The sequence below is a fragment of the Cupressus sempervirens genome, chromosome 3, assembly GCF_028749045.1.
Source record: "Cupressus sempervirens isolate cs-2001-9-10 chromosome 3, ASM2874904v1, whole genome shotgun sequence".
Taxonomy (NCBI): domain Eukaryota; kingdom Viridiplantae; phylum Streptophyta; class Pinopsida; order Cupressales; family Cupressaceae; genus Cupressus; species Cupressus sempervirens.
In genome coordinates, this window is record NC_143120.1 from 35,438,063 (window position 1) to 35,460,070 (window position 22,008).

At 37.6% G+C, this 22,008-nt stretch overlaps 2 protein-coding genes across 4 annotated transcripts in view; one reads left to right on the plus strand and one right to left on the minus strand.

Moving 5' to 3' along the window:
* Nucleotides 1-22,008, plus strand: part of LOC149564648 (ARM repeat superfamily protein) — a 311,869-nt gene that overhangs the window by 24,431 nt on the left and 265,430 nt on the right. For 2 of the 3 annotated variants that reach the window (XM_089818208.1, XM_089818211.1), the window contains exon 6: nt 13,685-13,837. In XM_089818208.1, the coding sequence (XP_089674334.1) occupies nt 13,685-13,837 (153 nt within the window). The remainder of the gene's footprint in view (nt 1-13,684; nt 13,838-22,008) is intronic. The other variant, XM_089818209.1, reaches the window with a different exon arrangement.
* On the minus strand, nt 479-1,144 carry LOC149564649 (uncharacterized). Its single transcript, XM_089823326.1, has 2 exons — nt 722-1,144; nt 479-583 (listed from the first exon to the last, which is right to left on the minus strand). The coding sequence occupies exons 1-2, from the start codon at nt 1,070-1,072 to the stop codon at nt 479-481; spliced, it is 456 nt and encodes a 151-aa protein (XP_089679452.1). The 5' UTR covers nt 1,073-1,144.

A 22,008-nucleotide genomic window follows, 5' to 3' on the forward strand; every position in this document is an offset into this window, starting at 1 on the left:
GCCACTCTACCAGGAATAGCAAGTATCTCACTGCTATAATATCTAGGAGAAAGTGCATATGCCAAGAGGTGTAAAGGTGTAGTCATCTTGTTCCAACGATGTAGAACAATTTTCTCCACCTTAGTGTACAAGGTATCAGGATCCTGCTCTCTCCTCTGAATGACCTGGGATGTCAAATGATGTACATGTAAGTTATCTTGATGTAGTGTTAATAACTTAATTAAAATCAAAAATCAAAATCTCTCAATAAACAAGGATAAAGTATTGTATAAAAATTTAAACTTACTGATTTCATTCTTTCTAGCATAGAGTCCATGGCATCATATATGTTCCCCAAACAAGGCTCATCCGTGTCGGCATACCGAAGCATAGACATGATGGGCTCGGTGAGTTCTAATGCATATTCCACCCTATTCCAAAAATTATCACTCAAGATCAAATCCTTTACAGTTTTGGCTTTTTTTGTATCAGCTTGCTTTCATCCACCCCATTTGTTACTAATAACCATTTGACCCAATGCCTCTTTCACCCTCACAAGTCGTCTAAGGACGATTGTGTGTGAAGCAAACCTTGTTTCAGCAACCTATTACCATGTTAATTCAAATTGTAAGTTAATATGATAAGTTGATAACACAAAAATTTAAGAATATGTATTAAATTTTGTAAAGTATGACACAAAAATTAATATGATAAATGAAGCTAAATAAAGTTTAAAATTTACCTTCAATAATTCCAAGCGGGAGAAAGTTCTGAAAATTGCTTGTGACATATGGTGGTTTGTCACAAACATTTGGATCTGCTCACCCTCCTCATACACATTTTTCATCCATTCAATTTGGCTGCCCATTGTTTTCATCACTAAGTTCAAGGTGTGGACAGTGCATGGTGTCCAAAAGATATGCTCATATCGTGCTTCTACCAAAGCACCTGCAGCCTTACAAACTTTAGCATTGTCCGTTATTACTTGGACAACATTGTCAACTCCCACGGACTCTATGGATTCAATGAGAAGTTGGGCAATAAAATTTGCATCCTTTACTTGCCCTTCACAATCAACCGCCTTCAAAAACATTGCCCCCTTGGGGCAAACAGCAATCACATTTATTAATGGACGGTTTTTGCAATCTTTCCATCCATCAGAGACAATGCTCACCCTCGTTTGGATCCAAGAATCTCTTATTGGTTTGAGGAGGTTTTCTACATTCTTTCTTTCCTTATGCAATATGGTGGTTCTCAACTTTTCATATCCAGGGGATTGGTAACCATGAGGTGCATCATTTATTGCTTTCACCATCTCTCTCCAATAAGGGGATCTCACTAGATTGAATTAAACACCATTTGTAATGAGGCAACGCCCAACCTTTATGTCAGTAATTTCTCTCTTGTCATTTTCAAATGCCGTATCTAATGGGCCTCTCTTGCGGGATGCGGGTGTTTCTATTTTATCTTCATCCATAGATGGGGTAGGTAGGAAGGGATGTCGTTTACTAATTGTTTGAGAGGGTGGTGCTGGTGGTATTTGCTTTGACTTATCTTTTTTTGCCTTTGACACTAACCTATCAACCTCTTCTTGTTCTTTTAACATGCCTGCTATTTGAGGAGCCGACAACCCTTTTTTACCTCCCTCTGGGGGCCTCTCACACATGGAAATCCCTTGACCTGGTGGACCTATCAAATGATGTTTAACCCGGAAATAGTAGCTTCCATATTGGTTTTGGCAAAAATTGCATTTCCATATATACCCTCCCCCACCAGCACATTGCTCAATTCTTGTTGTATACTTCCACAAAGGAGAGCCTTTATCAATTTTAAATCATTGGGATCCCACCCCACCCACTGAACCCTGACTACTCATTTTTGGATTCTTGCAATCTATAAAAACAAATTTAAAAAAATATTTCAAAACTTATACAAAACTTGATAAAAATTTAGAACAATAAATATAAAAAATTTAAAAAACTTTAAACAAACTATGAAAGAAGCAAAAGGAAGGATCAAATGCATACCTGGAACACTCAACACTGATTATTTGAAGGATTTGAGACTCCACAAACAATCTCTACAACCTTCTCTTCAAACTTGCAAAATGGCCACACCAAAATGAGAGAGCAAAATGACAAAGCAAATGAGAGATTAGATGAATGAAATGCATCTAATAGGCCTTACTTTAGGGTTTGGCAAAAAAAAAATGAAAAAAACATAATTTTATTGCTTTTTTGGGCCACTTTTTGGCCCCACCTGCCGTGGGTCCGCCCGGATTCACCCGGGTCCGCGACCGGTCCGGGCAGGGTCCGCATTTTGGCCTAGGGGTCCTCTCGGGTCCGTGCTTGGGAGGACCCGCAGGCCAAAATGCGGACCCTGCCCGGACCGGTCGTGGACCCGGACCCGAATGAATCCGGACCCGAATGAATCCGGACTTGGACCCGAGCTCCAGGGTGCGAATCCGGTAACTTAGCAAAAAATCAATTTCTGCTCCAAAAGACTAGCTCACTGGAAAAATACTGTCACTGGAAAAAAATTGATGGCCGTACGGCTATCAACTGGATGTTGCCGGAAAAAAATCGGCCCCCGGTTTGTTGACGTTAGCAATTGGGAAATGACGTCACTCAGCCGGAAAATGACGTCACCACGAGGTCCGGTAGTGATGATGTCAGGCTAATGTAAGTGGCTAGGAAAGTTGACGTGGCATTGGAAAAAGCTGATGTAGATGCTGAAAAATGTCGTTGGACTGCTGCAAAATGACGTTAGCCGACGGAGGGGTGATAGGCGGTGGCGCCGTTGGTGGTGGTGGCATCTGGGAGGAAAACTCGACGGCGTGGCCGGTGGCGCAGTCACTAGAGCAGAGTGGCGGTTGCCGAAAAACGGCAGGGCTGTGGCTGGGCAGTGCTGCGGTCAATTTTTTTTGGAATCGTGTCCCTGAACCAAATTTTTTTTTGCCTCTTGGAGCTCCAGTCACCAAAATCAGAAATTTTTATATGAATCCTTACTATAATGGGCCTTGTGAACTCAATGGTAGCATCCGTTTAGGCCCAAAGTGCCTCGAAAAATCGTCGTTCTCCTTATTGAAGAAGAAAACCTCAAAAAAGTTGGGGTTTCTGTTTCCGAATCGCGGCTTTAAGAATCTTTAGACCAAGAAGCTGCAGGGATGCTCTGATACCATGTAGAAGTTGAGGAAACCCACTTCACAGATCGCCAAGAACACTTGCATGCAAATAACCTGTATTGAAGAGAAACTGGAAAACAAAAAAGCGGAGCTTGAAAAATCTCAACAGTTTGAGAGCACAATTGTATTCCAACTTATGAAAACAAAAAGTACAAAAGTTCAACCTTAAAGGTGAACAAAACCCTAAAGGGAAAGAAAAACTAGGTTTGTGCATTATAATTAATATAAAATATTAATTATATGCACCTAAGAGTAAGCTTAAGTAACCAGAGTAATAAACAACTTAATTAATTAAATCAAAGTGGTTTAATTAATAAGTGTAAACAAAAATTACTCTAACAATAATTATATTTAATGTTTATCTTTATCAATTGATACCGAATAGTGATAATTTTAGTTATCTAAACTCTCAATTTTGGTCTGCACTCCCAAAGCCCTTTATTGATTGTGGTTTGTGCATGAGTTCGTACCTAGGCATACCAAAATCCTTGGGTATGTACCTGTTGTGAGGTTATCACACAATTGGACCCATTTTTTCTGATAGATGTTAGGTAGGTTTGTGGCAGTTTGGTGCTTACAAAGATTGAGGGTGTTGAAGTCAGCGTCGGGAGGCTAACGAACTAGGTATTATTACATTGCATCACTGGAGACCATAATTACCATATCTAATAAACAATAATCAATCTTCCTAGATGACATGAATAATCAAAAGCACAATCTGCTAATTATAAAGTTTACTAATCATGCAGCGATTATAATTTGTTAGTATTACAGTTAACAGTAACTAATGGATTACATAATGTTATGATTGAAGGGCTGTGAGTTAATCTTAATTGATGTGCCTCTTGATATCATTTGAACAGAAGAGGTCATCGTATTGTCTTCTACAATCACGCAACACGATCTTAAATAACATTGGAGACCAATACAGCCATCAGATATTAGATAGTCTTTAACTATAAATACATACAGAGATGTATAGCAGATTGTCAAGTCTCAGATTCATAGTAGAAGACAAAAACGTATATTGCTCATTAATATTATACTGGTAACAATCTGATATACATTTTGTGATCTCAGTTACTTACAGTAATGCTCAGTCAGTTCGATATATATTCTTGAAGATCAATCTCAACATATATAGTCAATTGGATAGAATTGATAGATATTTCAGAGGTATACGTGTGTTGAATATATAAAATTAAAACTGCTATCAGTCTGAAACAAAATTTAACATGCTATTAGAGCAGGTTTAAGAAGATTGAAATCAGGCTTGTAGTATTAGCAATAGATATTTGATATCTGTACCTCTTCAAATATTCTACTGTCAAGATGGTGAATGGATTGAAGGTTGAGGACAGACTTGAGGGTACTTTAAATTCACATCTTGGAAGTTTAGAATGATGCTGGCCTTGGAAGAAAACGACTTGGCTGGTTTTGTGTTAGAAAATATTACTTCACCCACCAATGAAAATGAGTTAGCGCAGTGGAAGATTAGCAGCATTAAGGCAAAAGAAGATGCTAGCAGACTCTGTAAAGGATTACGTTGTGCCAATCATCTCTAAACTTCAAACAGCTAGAGAAATATTCATGACATTGGAGCATACGCGTGAAATCAATAATACAAGCAGAGCACTTGCATCAAAACAGAAATTGCATCACATCAAGATGGTTAAAGGAGAATCCATTATTTCTTATGTCATGAAGATCACAGAACTGAGAGATTAACTCTCTACCATTGGCGTATTGTTGATAGGAAAGAATTGTTGATGTTGGCTCTAAATGGATTTCCTGATTCATGGGATTCTTTCATTCAAGGGATTAGTGCAAGATCAAAATTTTCTAAGTTCAATGTTTGAAGGCAGATTGTATACAAGAGGAATCAAGATTGATTACAAAAGCCATTAGTAAAAATTCTACAAATGAAAATATTCATGTTCTTACCTCACTCTCCTCAAAGAAGTAGGGTAAGAAAGGTCACTTAGAAAGGAAGAAAGATGAGGAATCCAATAATGGTTATACATTCAAAACAAGAAAGGATATTTCTTATTTCCAATGTTTTAGATGTGGCAAATATGGTCACCATGCAACGAAATGTCCAAATAGGCCTAAGCCTCAAGCATCTATTGCTTAAGTTGGTGAAACTTTTTTGAAAAAGGATTTGGGCGGATTCATATTCTATTCAGCCCTTTCAAGTCAAGCGCCTATGGACCACAATACTTGGATAATTAACACCAAGGCATCGCTACACATTACCATATTTCGAGGACATTTAAATGAGTTAATGCAAAGCAATTCGTTTGATCAAGAGACCATTCTTGATGATTCTAGTTATTACGTGAAAGCAGTTGGGACTTACTCTCTTAAATTAATTTCAGGCATTTCCTGGCAATTGAATGATGTACTATTTTTACAGGAATTAAGAGAAACCTTGTCTCCGTGTCAGCTTTGGAAGGCCCAAAATACAAAGCTTCACAAGAACTCCTTGAGTTTGGAAGGCCCGAAATAAACAATGATTACTGCTGTTCATGACTGAAATCAGAGAAGTACAATCTAATTGAAGTGTTGTACATAGAGTATAACAACAAGACTAATGAAATCTCTAAGTACAAGCATGGGAATTGAGTGTTGCTGATGACAGTCTGCTCTGATACCACTGATGAAGTACGACTCTGATACCACTGACAAAGGTACGCTCGAATACCACTGACAAAGGGCCACACCACCCTTACCAACTCATAACCAAGAATGCAACAATATGAAGACAATTTTATTATACTTGAAAATCCAATAGTAATTACAATAACATTTTTGCAAGATCTCTCAAGATCCAACCCAAACCCAAGCTAGTCTAGATCCACACTATGGTAGAAACCTCCGAGATCTCAACTTGTGCTCGCAAGCCACCAAGCAATCTCCTTGTTTCTAAACTGTAGTCACTAGCTCTTCTCTAACCTTATCCAAGATCCAAGTGTAAACTGCCTCACATTCGGCGCTCTGTCTACACTCACAACTCCACCACAATCCTGCTGTAAATTGCCTCACATTCGGCGCTCTGTCCACAGACTCAGGAAAACTCACTCTTCACTTTCTCCTTCTCAAGCTACTCCTCCTCAAGCTTCCACTTCTCAAGCTACTCCTTGAGCTTCTATTTCTTGAGCTCCTTCTTCTCGAGCTTCTACTCCTCAAGCTTCTCCTTGAGCTTCTACTCCTCAAGCTTCCCCTTGAGCTTCCACTTGAGTTTAATTTAGAAATGCTCATATGCCTTGCTTAAATAGGCACTTACCACCCCATGCATGACTTATCCACAACCTTCTAGAGTTCCTCCACAACCTTCTACAACTTCCACAACCTTCTACAACTTCCAAAACTTTCTACAATATTCATAACTTTCTAGAATTCTATCCACTCACCTCGATAAATGGAATGACAACCATTTTTAAAATTTTTTTTTCTATTATGCCACCTATGCACTTCGAAAATAGAAATCACCTTTTCCTTTCTTTTCTCCTTTTTCCCTTTTTTTATTTTTTTATTATTTCTCCTCTAATTTTCGTCACTTTCTCTCTCCTCCACAAATTTTTTTTTTTTTTTTTTTTTTTTCAAATTTTTTTTTCATGCAAGATGCTCCTGCATCAGTTGCAATGCTCAAAAATAGCTTGGAAGTGATTAGAAAACACCTGCAAGCAATCTCCAACTGAAACACCATAACTTCCTTGAGAAAACAAATTGTACTGACTCGCCTTAATGGGAGCATACCGTAAAGTGAAGTGACTGATCTGCAACAAACAGCAAGCCCCAAACTGAAAAATGGATTTATTATTTGCCGAGGAATACTTCTAGGAGTGGCCATACTATCAATGCCCCAATCTCTGTTGGAAATCTCTCTCTAAGCCATTTGTAAATAAACAAATGGAATCACAAGATGGCTTTTAAGAAATAGATTGGCACTTTAACTTTTGAAATTTAGATTACCATCCGTCCAAAACTCACTCCAACCATCCCCCAAAAGCTCCATCATTTCTTGTTGAGAATTCCTAGCATGGAAAGTTATCTGAGAATGTAGAGATCAAATAGAAAATACAGTGTGTGTGTGAGAGAGAGAATTAGTAACTAAATACTTAATAAAATTCTAATACCTTAGTACAAAAAATTAGAAGAAAATAAACACCAAAAGATGGAGACACCAAGATTTATCACATGGAAAACCCTTTCAAGTTAAAAAGCCACGGTTTAACTGAATCTTTCAAAAACCACCTAAGAAGCAAGATGGAAACTACCTTTTGCTTGTTAGTGTTTTAAAATTTGCAGCCAGTTCAAGAAGACATTCTTGAACCTTTCAAAATAAGAAATTGTGGGAGCCTGCAAGAATCAATATATCCCATGAAGAAACTGTATTTCCAACTACTTAAGCAAGGCGTGCGTTACTATTCATTGACTCAAACAAAGCATGAAATGTCCCATTTTCTGGCCAACTCCAAAACTAAAGATCATATTTTATACAAGACTGAAGCAGTTTTAAGTGAATACTAACAAGGAAATAAAGCATGAAATGTCCCATTTTCTGGCCGACTCCAAAACTAAAGATCATATTTTATACAAGATTGAAGCAGTTTTAAGTGAATACTAACAAGGAAATAACTTGGCAGAAATCATTAATTTGCATAGCCAAGTTACCTTTCAATTTCTCATATAGTAAGGAAAGATAATGCCTCTTCATGTCAAATCACTCCAAGTGCAATTTTTATTTGTCCCATTTTTTGACATCTCATCTTTGGTTGTCTCCCATGGAAGTAACCAGTCATCTCGTAATGTGAACCTAGATCTATAGTAGGCAAATGAGGATCCCCTCTTTTCTTTAGCAGGAGTAGTTGTCTTAGGTGGTTTTAGTGGGCAACAATTTTCAAGTCTCCTAATCTAAGAAGTGATTTTGTGCAATTTTGGCCTGCTGGGAAGTAATGTCTGTATGGGGTGTGAGAAAGAGTTGAGCCAAGTCTATCAGGAATATAGAATTGAAACCAAGGGATTTGGGATGACATGAGTTAAAACCTTTAGAAAATCCTTGCTCCAGCTTCAATTTGATCTTAGAAAGTCAAGATAGATTGAGGGAGGTAACATCATTGAAGGTATGCTAAATCCTGGAATATGGCTAAGTCTGGAATTTTTCGGAAGTCCCCAAAAACTAGATTCCTTATTAGAACTCTTATGAAGTTGAAATCTATCTCAAACATTGCAACAATATTTATGCAAATATAACATGAAGTATAAGAAAGGAGATAAATGTAACTTGTATAAATAAAAGTAAAGTTATATCTGTTTAAATCCTCCTGCCTCTTGAGCTGATCATGACAAAGTGTTGAGTTGTGGAGTTAACTTGCAAGAAAATTACCCAAGATGGGCCAGACCCAACTCTTTTTGGTCATTTTTTCCCAACATAGGTAAAACTCCACCCCTTCAGTCAAGCCTTTAAAGCATAATTTGATGAAAAACTTGACGATTTGGAGTGAAGTAATGTGCAAAGAAGGGCAGATTTAATGGCTCCCACACTTTAATTTTTTTGGGTTGCTGGCTGAGAATCCGACCCTCTTTGGGCATTTGTGCCCAAACTTGGCTAAATTCTGACCCTTCCGTTTTAGCTTAAATCTTTGGCGCCTTTGGAACCGATGTGAAACTTAGGAAATTCGATGAAAGTTCACTTGAAAGAATAAAATTTTGGTGGATTTGTGCACTTCAGAATTTTGAGTGAAGTGGCGAGATTGCCCAAAGTTCTGAGATTTCCGACTCTCTATTTTGGCTCCAGTATTTGATGTCAGCTTGGAAATGTGAAAACTTAGCAAGTTTGATTAGAAAATGCCTTGACGGAATGAAATTTTTGGTGGGTTTGATTGGGTTTTTTGATGGAGATTCCCCAAAACAGGTTGGAATCTGACCTTTTATGGGCATTAATGCTGAGATCATGAAATTTACGACCTTCAATTTTAGCTCCAATCTTTGATGTCAAGATTGGAATGGTGAGAATTGGTGAATTTGGTGAGAAAACAGCTTGGAGAATGAAGATCTAACTTTCTAATTAGAAAGTTTTTTGTTTCTGGACTGGGATCACCCAAAACAGGTTAGAATCCGACCATTTTTGCTCAAAAGTATTTTTGGAATCCAACCTTTTGGTGGGCATTTTTGAATAATTCTTTGACTTAGGCTAGGAAACATTACGTTTTTTGCAAATCTTATCGAGAAGGCTTTAATAATGGACTGAGAATGCCCAAGATTTTGGACCCCCCCCGGGAGTAGGAGCACCTGCGCGCAAGGATATATAGGAGGCTATTGAACTATTTCATTGTATTTGAGTCATTAAATAAATATTGAGGTCATTCTAATATGTATTGAGTCCATTTGTTGTGATTCTGAGTCATGGTTAACATTGTCAAAAATTGTCAGTGGCAGTGTAAGAACCCACGCTGGGTGGAAGAAATTTCTTAAAACAACGGCCTTGCCTAAAGTCAAATACAATCTCCTTTCATAGGAATTTTGTCAAAGAATTCTATGGTTATTGAAATCTGAAGTTATTAAGAAATCACGAACTAAATAGGTAGTATTCAAGCTTAATTTCACCAAACATAGCAAGGCTTAATGCATCAGCATTTAATCAAACACTTATAGTGATAAAAGTTCCTGATTTCTGATCATAAATTTTGTCATACAATGACTGATAACCATGCAGGTTACTAGTGTACAATCACAATAGTATAGTAACAGTCGACATGAAAAAAACTACCTCAAACCCTGTCTATTTTGTGATGACATTTCATCAAACATATAGCAGATGTCTTCATGCTCATGGATAAACGATAGACTGCTAGAGACATTCATGAAATGACAGATTTGTAACTATCACATCTCAAAAACATACTCAAGGAATTTCCAGATTCTACTATACCCCAACCCTGCAACTTAAGATTTCTAACCAATCAATAATATGGTCCAGGTGAAATCTTGGGGACTGTAAAAGACTTGGACGGCTGGGTTATGATTGGGTCTGCACAAACTGTTTATAGTCTTTGTTCTCTATCCACTTCCTTTGGAACGAACCATTGCACCAAAACATTGAGGTGCTAGTGAAGGCCGCCCACTAGGATCATAACATCCCACCACGCTCCACAGTCCAAACTCTGGGCTGGATGTGCGCCCATACGGTGGGCCCTCCCTTGGCAGTATGAGCCCTGAGCGAACACTGTAATGCCGGCGTTGCTACCCGCTCTAAGACTCAAACTTGTGTGGAGTCTCTGGTACCACATGGAACAAACCGTTGCACCAAAACCCCGAGGTGCTAGTGAAGGCCATCCACCAGGATCATAACATTCTCTAGCTTCAATGTGAACAATTATCTCCAATATCTGTTCCAAATCATCCAGCTGCAAATAAACCTTTTCAAATGCCAATGAGAAAGTTCAGCTTCCTGTAATTAGATGTCCAGCTTTAGAGCTTCCGTTTTGAATCTTTCTCAGAAGATCAAATTCAAATTCAAAAGTTATTTCACTTCCTCAAATGATTGCACAATTGAGTAATCCCTGCTCTCCAATGGTTGAAGGTTAAACCTTGGTTTCTTCTAATAAACTTCACCAATTTCTAAAAGCATAAGTAACTCAATGAAAAATAACTCATGAGTCTTTTATAACTATAATGGGAGAACTCACACCAATGTTGGGTAGATAGATATAGTTTTTCCTTTTAATAATTCATTTACTCCAATACTTTAATTAATACCTTAGCTTAAGCTTTCATGGATTAATTGAATAAATAGCCCCCTCTAATGATGACTCAACCTTCAACTTAAGTGAATTATAAAGTCAAAATATAACTTTATAATAAGCCATTTAATGTTTCAATAATAATTTGGCCACTAAAATAATAATAACTTATCCTTTAAATATGTTGTCTGAAACAAGTTACACTTGTTATTTGTTATTTGCCCACATGACCTTTACAAAAATAGAAAGAATCACTCTCAATTTTCACCTAGCTTTCCATAAATAATAAGCACATGAAACTAAGCCCAAACAGAGTCCAATTTGAGTCAAATGAAAACCAAACTAGATTATATTGAATTGTGGAGAAGACGAGATCCTCACATAACCCGACCTCTGCCTCAGAAGTCCCTCTATCCACAATGATTAGCCTATTTGGGACACAATAATAGGCTAGCAATTCGTCCTCTGACACTGGCTAAAAAGGGGACATTATAGGCATACCCATCTTAGTGGAAGACTCCTTTCTCTTGTTGCAAAGCATTCTGAAGAAGGGGACACCCTTTTCTGTTTTTTTTGCAGATGGATTTTGACCACTCTTGGTCATTGATGTTTTGCAGATTCAGGGAGGGTCTCAACAACAACAAAATGTTTTGAAGATTTTTTGACCAAAAGACAACAATTAGATAATGACCATTAAGTGAGGGTATTAGAATAGGGTAATGTTTCTTTAATGGTCATCTTAGTTGGTCTTTACTAAGGTATCTTCCATTTTCGTCTTTAGCTCATGATTCTTTGCAAATCTATATAAGGAGTTTTCATCTCCTCTATTTAATACAACTTCAACATCAATTTACCGTAACACATTCTTATATTGAGAATTATCAATTTTCATTATTTTAAGTATATTTAGAGATGCTGTGCAAAGAAGTCTCTTGCAATTAAAGTTAGTAAGTTAATTATCCCTATTTCCTAAGTTGTAGTAAAAGGGGACATTATAGTAGTGAGAAAAAACTAATTGATATCGCTAAATTAACTATCCCTGAATTTTTTTGAAAGTAGATGATGCAATATTGAAAATTAATGAAGACTATTTTGCTGATTGTTAGTTTTAGATTACATGCTTGATAATAAACCCATGTATGCAAATGCTCTAAATAACAAACTAGATGAAGTGTGGGTTTGTCACCATTGCCACTTAGCCAGTACAGTAGCATTAATAATAAGAGCACATTGCAGCTTACTTCATGAAGTGGGGGTTTGTCACCATCAGCACTCAATCAATACATTAACATAGAAAGTATCGTAGCATTGCAAGAGAGTGCCATTTCATCACATCACACATATGATAACAAAATTGCAATATCAAAGAGATATGATAAGCAAACTGAAGTTAGACGTCTGATATAAAAATCAGATATCAAATGTTTTCACAATATGAAAGATATTCTGAAAAATGTTAGCCATGTCCAACCAACAAGTATTCTAACAAAGGCTCTTAGTATAATGATCTATCAAGTTTCCAGAATCACATAAAGTATGCTCCATCTTTCTTTATTTGTAATCAACAATTAAAGATCCAAGACCAACCCTTTTTCCAATGTTTTGAAAGGCAGGTTTATGCTACTTCCAAAACCTAGGTGTTAGCAAGGAAGAAAGGTGCTTGGCAAGAGGGCTGTTTGACTAAATAATTCAGTTCTCCACCAAATCCAATGTAAGAGCACACAAAAGATGGCTTCCAGCAATGTATAGGACAATGAAACAATGCCCAAAACAATATCTTTGTCACTCATTGAGTTATGGACATAAATTTTAATTTTCTGTTATTCTGAAAAAGGCGCACAACATTAGAAAATGCTCCAAAAAAATCTATACCAATCTCTAACAACACTTCAAAGCGACAAGACACACTAAAACCATAATACCCACAACAAAATACTATAACTTACATCATTCTTCCACCACTGAAACCAGCAAAGACGGGAATAGGACTCTTGTCCTCAACTAGAAAATAACTCCTTGATCTCAGTCTAATGATGTAATATTTTCTTCACTATATTTAACATAACCAAATTAGAGCCCCTTTTATAACTTTTGAGAGCTATTTCAGGGGAAAAAACGTTTTTCTTTTTTATGCCTTTTCAAAAGAGCTCATTTTTCACTTTTTGTCAGAGCCGCTTTTTTTTTTTTGCTTGTTTGCTATTTTTCCTAAAATGTACTTTTTCTATTTATTATATTTGATATTCTAACCTATATTTTCTGTACTATGATGTCATATTGCAAAAGTAATATAATGATTTACTATTTCACACACTGTTTAGTTGCATAGCGCCCTATGAAGACAATGTCTAAATGCAAAATATAAAGATTTGTGACTCATATATGGCGTAGCATAGTTGAGTGTGATACATGCGATTGAGGGAGCTATGTCTAAATGCAAAATATATAGGTTAAATGACGATTTGTGACTTATTGAGGACATAATATAATTGAGTGTGATACATCGAAGGTAGTGATCTATTGCAAAGTGCAACATACATAGGTTAAAAAGCATGTATGACTCACTGAGGAAATAACATGATAGTATGAAAATGTAAACGTGTGATCTAAGTTTGTATTGAACTATTTGCTTCACATACAAGATTAGACTTATCTGTTGTTTTCTTTTATTGCCTTCTATTTTTTTCATCATTTTCCATTTGTGAAGCCATTTGTTTTATTGAAATATCACTTCATGTTTTTCGAAATTTTCTGATACCATGCAAATTATTTATTGCAGGTTGTGATGGGACCACTTATTTCTATAATAATGGCACATATCTTTAATGCGATGACTCAGCTAGCAACAAACATACGGCTAACAGCATTCAAATTTCTGGATCTTGTGGTACAGCATTATGAATCAACTGTTATTGCTAATTATTCTGCTAAGGTATGTAGTGAATTTGGTACTTCTTTGATGAAAAGCCGTCTTATTACAGAGGAAAACAAATAGCAAAGTTAAGCAGTTGACTTTCTCTTCTTACCTATGTAAGGAGAGGAAAACATATATGATTGAAATATACATCAGGAACAATAATCTAATTGAAATAGACGGAGTTTAGCACTTCATTTTTTTGCCAAACCATCTGCATACCACTGAAAATACTTCTTACATCAGTCTTTTGACAGTCTTATCATGGAATAAATAAAAGGACTGGAGTCTGGGAAGAAGCCAAAAGCATAGATGCCTCATCCTTTGGGAAATTTCTAGTTTTTTTTGTTTACCACCTACAGTAAAGTAGCTTAATGCATGCTATGATGGAATTATTGTGATTGATGTCAAAGGTACAAAGAAGAAGTTGTCATCGATGTCAATATGGTCAGATCTTGTCATTCATGTAGAAGTCATTGATATGAGATGCATAGAAAAATATAACATTGCACACTGAAGACAATGGGAAATCTATAGTTATATACGACAATAGTATATTGAATGATGTATATGTGATGTAAAACACTCACATTATCTACGGTTATACTCTGTTGAGACCTAACCATTCACTAAGATTTATAAGCTCAGTAAAAAATATAGATGGCAGTGAAAGAATGAATAACATTAACAACATAGACAAGTTATGAAGACGTTTAAAGGACAAGAGTTAGAGATGCAACCATTCATGCAATGGATAAAGAAGAGTAAATACTGGCACAGAAGTTTGAGTCTATTAGCAGCAAACACATCACAGAAGTAGCAACATCAAAATGGTTCCAAAAATTAAACAGTGACTACCATGTTCTACAGAGTGGCAATGATCGTGAAAGTCCTAAGAAAAGATGGCAACAATGATAACCATGGCTGAGGGAAGTCTTTTAATTGAACTCATCGAGCACATCAAAGGCATCTTTGACTTGGCATGGTTGCAAGATTCAAATCACAGGAAAACAGTGAAGTAAGTATTTTCAGAAGATATTGACTTCATGTACGAGGCACTGATAAATAAGGAAGTCACAATAGAAGAGAGATTTCATGAAAAAAAGGATAACTGTGATAAATATCATATGAACCACGATAGAAAATATGAAGTATTCAATGTTTGTTATACAGTGACATGGATACTAGAGCAACTGCAGGGATGTACGCATGCATAGTCATGTCTTAATTAAATTCATTGTGGATTCCGAGCCGGTATATGCGTAAACAAATAAAGGGAAATTGAAGGAATGAAAAAGCTATATATGTGATTAAGACAACTGTTTCCAGCGACAAACATAGATGTCAAGTGTTTCTGGTCACGATTCTGAGTGAAGGAAATTAAAGCAGTGAATAACGATATAATGGAAGAGATTCCAAGTTAGTGATGAGTCGTAACGGAGTTTTACAGGAATTATAAAATATTGAGTCTATGGTGATATGTGCTTCCATGTCATGGGATATACAGGGGGAAATTGATATTTGAAGTTTTCAGTTGATACTCTAGCTTCTTGGATACTCATGGCATCAAACGCCAGTTAACCACACCCCACAGACCACAACAGAACAATGTAGTTGAATGTCAGAACAAAACAATCACCGAGATGGCTCGATTTATGCTCGAACACAAACATGTTCTGAAGAAGTTCTAGGTAGAAGTAGTTAACACTGCAGTTTATATGTTGAATCGGTCATCCACAATGGCGGTCAAAGGTAAAACTCTGGAAGAGGCTTGGTTAGGTCGCAAGCCCAAAATCATTCACTTGAAGGTTTTTGACTCCCTTTTTTTGTTTGGATCCCTAATGCGTCACGCACCAAGTTGGATGCTAAGAGTTAGAAACTCATGCTTGCAAGATATAGTAGTCTTCACAAAGCCTACCGCTTGATCGATGTTGAGATATCTCATCTCATCTACAGTCGCGATGTAGTCTTTGATGAGCAACAAGGACCTTTCATGCCTATTTCTTCTGTTCTTGATCCAACAGACCAACCTATGAAGGCTCATGATTTGGGAGTTAGGCTTCCATTAGTTCCATTTGATGGGAGGGCTCTAGTAGCTCCTGCAGCTCTAGTTATACCAGTGTTCCTTGTACAGACACCTTCGACTTCTCCTGCAGGATCACCTCGATTTGTAGATGCTTCACTTGAGTTTGATCTAGATTCTTTTGATTAGGAACCTGATCACCAAGCACTCTCTTGATACTAATGTCGACCATTCTCCTCTCCGGCCTAAGTGGTGGGCTAAGATACTTGCTGATCTTCGTGATGACGAGTTCATTGATGGGAGAACTGCTTGGAAAAAGAGCAAACCTACAGAGTCTGTCAACTTTGCTCTAATGACCAACATTCACAGTGTGTTTGAATCTCAAACATATTCTTAGGCTAAACGAATTCTAGAGTGGGAATAGGCTATGACATTTGAATACCAGAGCTTGCTAAAGAATAACACTTGGGTCCTTTTTGATCTTCCACCAGGGAAGAAACCCATTGGTTGCAAATGAGTTTACAAAATCAAATACAAATATGATAGTACTTTGGATAAGTATAGAGCTCGTTTAGTTGCGAAGGGCTTTTCTCATCGTTAAGGCATTGATTATGAGGAGACCTTTGCTCCTACTGCAAAGATGAGCACCATCAGATTAGTCCTAGCGATGGTAGCACAGTTTGGCTGGAAGGTCCATTAGATGGACGTCAAGTGTGCTTTCCTGAACAATGATCCCCATGAAGAAGTTTACATGATGCAGCCTCTTGGTTTCAAGGTTGCTGGTAAAGACCATCAGGTTCTCAGATTGGTAAAAGATCTCTATGGCTTGAAGCAGGCCCCTCGAGCATGGTACATAAAAATTGATAAGTACCTCAGTGATCAAGGCTTCCGGAGGAGTTCTTCAAACTCAAATTTGTACATCAAGACTACTGACAGTGACATCATCCTTCTGGTTATTTATGTGGATGATTTGATCATCACTGACAATTTGGCATCTTTGATTTAGGGAATCAAATAGAATTTATGACAGTCTTTTGATATGACTGACCTTGGGCTCATGCATTATTGCCTAGGTGTTGAGGTTTGGCAACAATCTGCTGGTATATTCATCTCTCAGTCCAAATATGCCAGGGCTGTGTTAGACAAATTTTGTAAGCAGGATTGCAAGCCTGCATCTACCCCTATAGAGAAAGGTCTCAAGTTATCAACTAAGTTTGATTCTCCTTCCGTTGATGATACTACATACGTGCAACTAATAGGCAGCCTCATCTACCTCTCTGCTACTAGGCCTGACATTAGCTTCGCAGTCAACTACATCTCATGCTTTATGACAGCTCCTAAGGCTGATCATTAGATGGCAGCAAAACGTGTGCCTCACAAATTCAGATTGGGCAGGCTCTATTAATGATAAAAAGTCAACTTCTGGATATGTGTTTAGTTTGAGATTCGGTGCCGTCACATGAACTAGTAAGGAACAACAGGCAGTTTGTCTCTCCTCTACAGAGGCCGAATACAGAGGGACTGTTAAGGCAGGATGTGAAGTTGTTTGGCTTTGTCGGATGCTTGGGGATATGCAGATGTCATTGGTAGGACTGACTACTTTGTTTGTTGATAATGAAGGCATTATCAAGTTGGCCCGAAATCTAGTCTTCCATGAATGAACCAAGCATGTCGATGTTCACTATCACTACATACGATAGCTTGTTGAAAACGGGACAGTAGATTTGCAGTATGTTCCTACCACAAATAAGACTGCAAACATTCTCACCAAGCCTCTTGGTCCTGATAAGTTTGTCAAATTCAGAGGACAACTTGGTGTTGTGGATAGATTAACCATTAAGGGAGGGTATTACGATAATAGATAATTGTCTATTATTAGTTAATGATAATCTATTTGTAAACTATTGTAAATATTAGAATGTTTTTAATATTTAGTTAGCTTTAGTTAGCTGTTGCTTTTTTAGCTTTCTTTCAGCTAGAATAGAATGTTTCTATTCTTTACGATTGTTTCCTAAAGAAATGTCGTTCCATTCTTTTGTATATAATGATCTCTCGGTCGCTGTTAATAACGAGCAAGTGTTTTACCAATTACTTTGTAATAAGCTCAATCCTCCATCATGGTGTGAGACTATGGAAAGCCACCCTCTAGACTCATAACATACCCTGAATGTTTCATTGCATTCCACCCCCATGAATTGGTAATAAATCATATTTTATTAACATCCAAAACATCTTTTACATTCACCATGCTTCATTCATCATGTGTATAGTGATACTAAGAAACTATTACATCTATCCGATAATAATCTTATGCTATTAACATCATTTACAAATTTACAAATTGTCAAAGGATCCAAAATTGGATAGCCACAACGAAAAACTACCTTGAGTTCTAAATTTGAAATACATTCTTCTAAATTAAACACAAGCTATATACTGGGTCACACCAATTCAAACTAGACCCCTGTGGCTCTTATACACAACCTCTTTCCTTGTCCTCTTGACGTAGCATCTTCTTGGCCTTCCTCACTTCCACAACTACTGAGGATCCCTCTAGGATGACCATGTCTCTAGAAGACATCTGCTTGCTTCTTTCCCTGGGTAATGGGGGATCTCCCGCAAACTTCCGTGCCTTCTTCTTCCTTATTGCCCTATTTCATGCCCTATCAACTCCCTCCACAAATTCTTTAAGTAGAAATCAACCATCTTGATTCTCATCTATGCAAATTTCTTTCTAGGTTGTCATACTCCATAGCAGGAAAGGCTGAAAGGAGTCCCCCACGCTACACTTCCTTTGCCACCTAAAAACCAAGCCCCGTTTCAACATAAGAAAACATTTTACCATTGCTCCCATTTGCTTTGGTTTGACAATGGGCACATATTATCCAAAATGGTTCTTCCTTGAGACCCTATTGGAGAGCTCACGTCATTACTGTAGAAATTATGTCCATATTGACTTTGTACCCATTGTCAGTCTCCATAAACTCTTCACCCAACAAATGCATCTAGAATTTGCAAAAACCTTGGATCCTTAATTCTAAAAAGCTCCTTCAATCTTTTGTGGAATATCTTTTCATAGAAAGGTTTCTTAGGGTTTTTAAAGAAAAATTCGCCTCCATTAGTGTAACCACACCTTCCCATAACACTTAATTTTCTATTGATGGGTGAGAAAATATTTTATGCACTTTTAATTTCTGCATTTAATGCAACTTGCTTTCTCCAATGACTTCTAGATTCTTCTCCAACCCATATACACCTTGTCATGTTCTTTATACTCTCACATGAGTGATCATCAAGACACTTCCATCTTTATTGCCAACTCATAATTACCTTCATCATTGCCTACTAAGAGTTGGAAAAGCCAAGTGGGAGCTTAGCAGTTAAAGTCGGGCATAAGCCTTTTAAATTAAATTTAAATTTAAATTTGAATTTGAATTTGAATTGTGCTAGTATTCGTTAGTGCCCTTTTACTTATGCTCTTTTTTAATAAATACTTCTAAGAGACATTATTGGGAATGACTCCATCATCCCAATCCAACCATTCCCCTTTCAAATCTTAGAAGTCTTCCATAGCCTCTTCCTTCCCCATATTAGCCAATTTATACCCAATTTGAACATTACATCTACTTCTTAGTTCCCTTCCCTCTTCACATGTGTGATCCACTAATTCTCAAGTTCACTAAGCAAGGCTCTAATGATCGTCACATACTTATTGAAATACCAGACTTTCAGACGCTCCAATCGTTATTGCCGATATTGTAATTAACGAATCACCCTCTAGGTGTAGCTTTCTTACTTCTAGTTTTCTAGCCTTTTAAACTGCTAAGAGTGCCGCTTGAACTTCAATCTTATTATTTGGACCTTCTAATAATCTCTTGGTCCCACTTGCCAAGGTATTGCCAACACTATCTCTTATATTATAACCTACTCCACTCGGGCTTGGATTGCTTTTCAAGGTCCCATCAAAATTTACCTTCACCCATCCGTGCTCTCAAAGCAATTATCCAACAAAAGCAATCTCCATTGGAGGATTATGTCCTACTAGCTTTTAAAGGGGGCCTAAAATTGATGAGTGGCCAACTAGTTTGTAGATTCTTATTCACCATAGAAAAAGAAGTCTTCGATAAATTTTCTTTAGATGCTGAATTATTTACTAGTTCGAATATTGCTTTCTCCTATCTTAATTAACTTCTAGGAATTGATTCATATTTGCCTTGGAATATTCACCTATTCCCCTCCCAAATTTCCCATATAATTGTAGATAGGCAGGTGTGCCAAACCCCACTGAAAACCAATTTATATTTGGGCATTCCCTAGTCCTATAATGTCCTAGGGAGTGGGCACTGAAAGCGCAATCTCCCCATGAGAAACTTCCAGCAGTCCTGTGCAAGTTCACATTTAAGGAAAAGGTGATCCAAAGTTTCTTCCCCTTTATTGCATAGGAAACATTTAAAAGGTTCAACAAATCCCTTTTGTGTGGAGTTATAACCAGTTATAACTTCGTCAAACACCAAGTTCTTTTATAATTCAGTTGTTTGACATTTCGTCAAACACTTTGCAAGCAAGCTCTAATACCACTATAATAATTAGTCTAGCTCTCAAATAATCTGCCCCTTCATTTGATCAAGCCTGAGATAAGTCCGTTTGCCACACGCATCTAATGTTGTTGTGTGCAGTCTGCCTCTTCACCCGACCACGCCTAGAATAAGTTTGTCTATCAACACACCTGGTACTGACTTGTGGCGGCCCATAATAAACTCCCAATGTTCCCTGTGTGTGTTGCTAGTGATCACGCGGACTTGCAATCAAGAAAACTACCCGCGACCTGTGATGTTCAACTTCCTTTACCTCTCCTTCCCTTTGTGATAATGAAAGATGCTAATGCCTCCTGTATTCATGCAATGAGTTAGACTGTTTGTCTGAACGCTTGGAACTATCAGGATAGTCTCTCTGCTATACTGATATTGGTGATGGTTACCAGCTCAGACCCTGCCGGTTAGCTATGCTACCTTATGTTAACCATAGAAAATCTCTACTTGTTTGAAAAAAGACTTACTATGAATGCCGTCCCCAGCTGCGATGGAAAACACTCTGCAATGCTCCACGTTTGGTTATGAGTAAGCCTTCGATGAGTTGCTGGAGCTATGTCCAACTTCTCCATTGTCTCAAGGGGTTTTGTCCTCAAGAAAAACCAGTCACATTTAAGCAACCTTCTTATATTTGATTAATATCATATTTCATAGTGTGAATCCCAACGTAGCTCCTTGTTTTTATAACCTCGATGTGAGGGGAAATGCAAACAATTAGGCAATGTGGGATAAAAGCCAATTTCGTGTTTTAGTCACTTAAGTTACTTTTGTCATAAAGTAACTCATAAATCAGCTTTATTAAATAAAGTGACTTAACTATAGGAGTTCAACATTTAAATATCTCCCCAACGAAACCAAATAGAATCCTGTGACTAGTTGGCATCCTCAAATTAAATTTCATTAGCCTATCCGGATGGAGAGATAGACCGACAAGGTGCCATAAGGCCTAGCGTGGAGAAGGGGACATTATAGTGCTCCCTTCTCGGGATTGCTTTCCCTCAAGCAATCTTAGCGCCGAATGCTATAGGATGGATTCGCCCTCCCAAGTGGCATCTTCATATGGCAAATCCTTCCAGTGAATTAGATACTCCTTGATGGACCTATGACGCAACTTCCTTTCTCTGACCTTAATCACCTCTGCTGGAACCAAAACTAGCTTCCCTTCCACATCAAGTGGGAACAATCCACTGGAGAGCACTACATGCTAACCAATCGCTTTCTTGAGGCAAGAAATGTGGAAAACGTTATGAATTCGGCTCTCATCTAGCAAGTCCAGCTCATAAGCAACTTCTCCAACCCTCCGAGTAATGCATTAGGGACTATAAAATCTAGGCTGAAGCTTTTCGGACCGACTCTGCTTTAAGGAGCTTTGCTTGTAAGGTTGGAGATGAAGCTAAACGATGTCTTCTAACTCAAAACTCTGCTCTTTCCTACGGCGATATTATACATTTTCTGCTGATTCTGAGCCTGTAGAATGTTCTTCCAAGAGATCGGAGAATGTTCTGCTGATCTTGTATCCAATCTCCAGCTAGTGTTGCTCTGCTGTCCTGTAAAGCTAGATCTACAAACGACAAGGG

Coding starts and splice junctions, on each gene's coding strand:
- LOC149564649 (XM_089823326.1), bottom strand. CDS start 1,072: ATGTTTTTGAAGGCGGTTGATTGTGAAGGGCAAGTAAAGGATGCAAAT. Junction 584..721: donor CCCGCTTGGAATTATTGAAG/GTAAATTTTAAA, acceptor ACATGGTAATAG/GTTGCTGAAACAAGGTTTGC.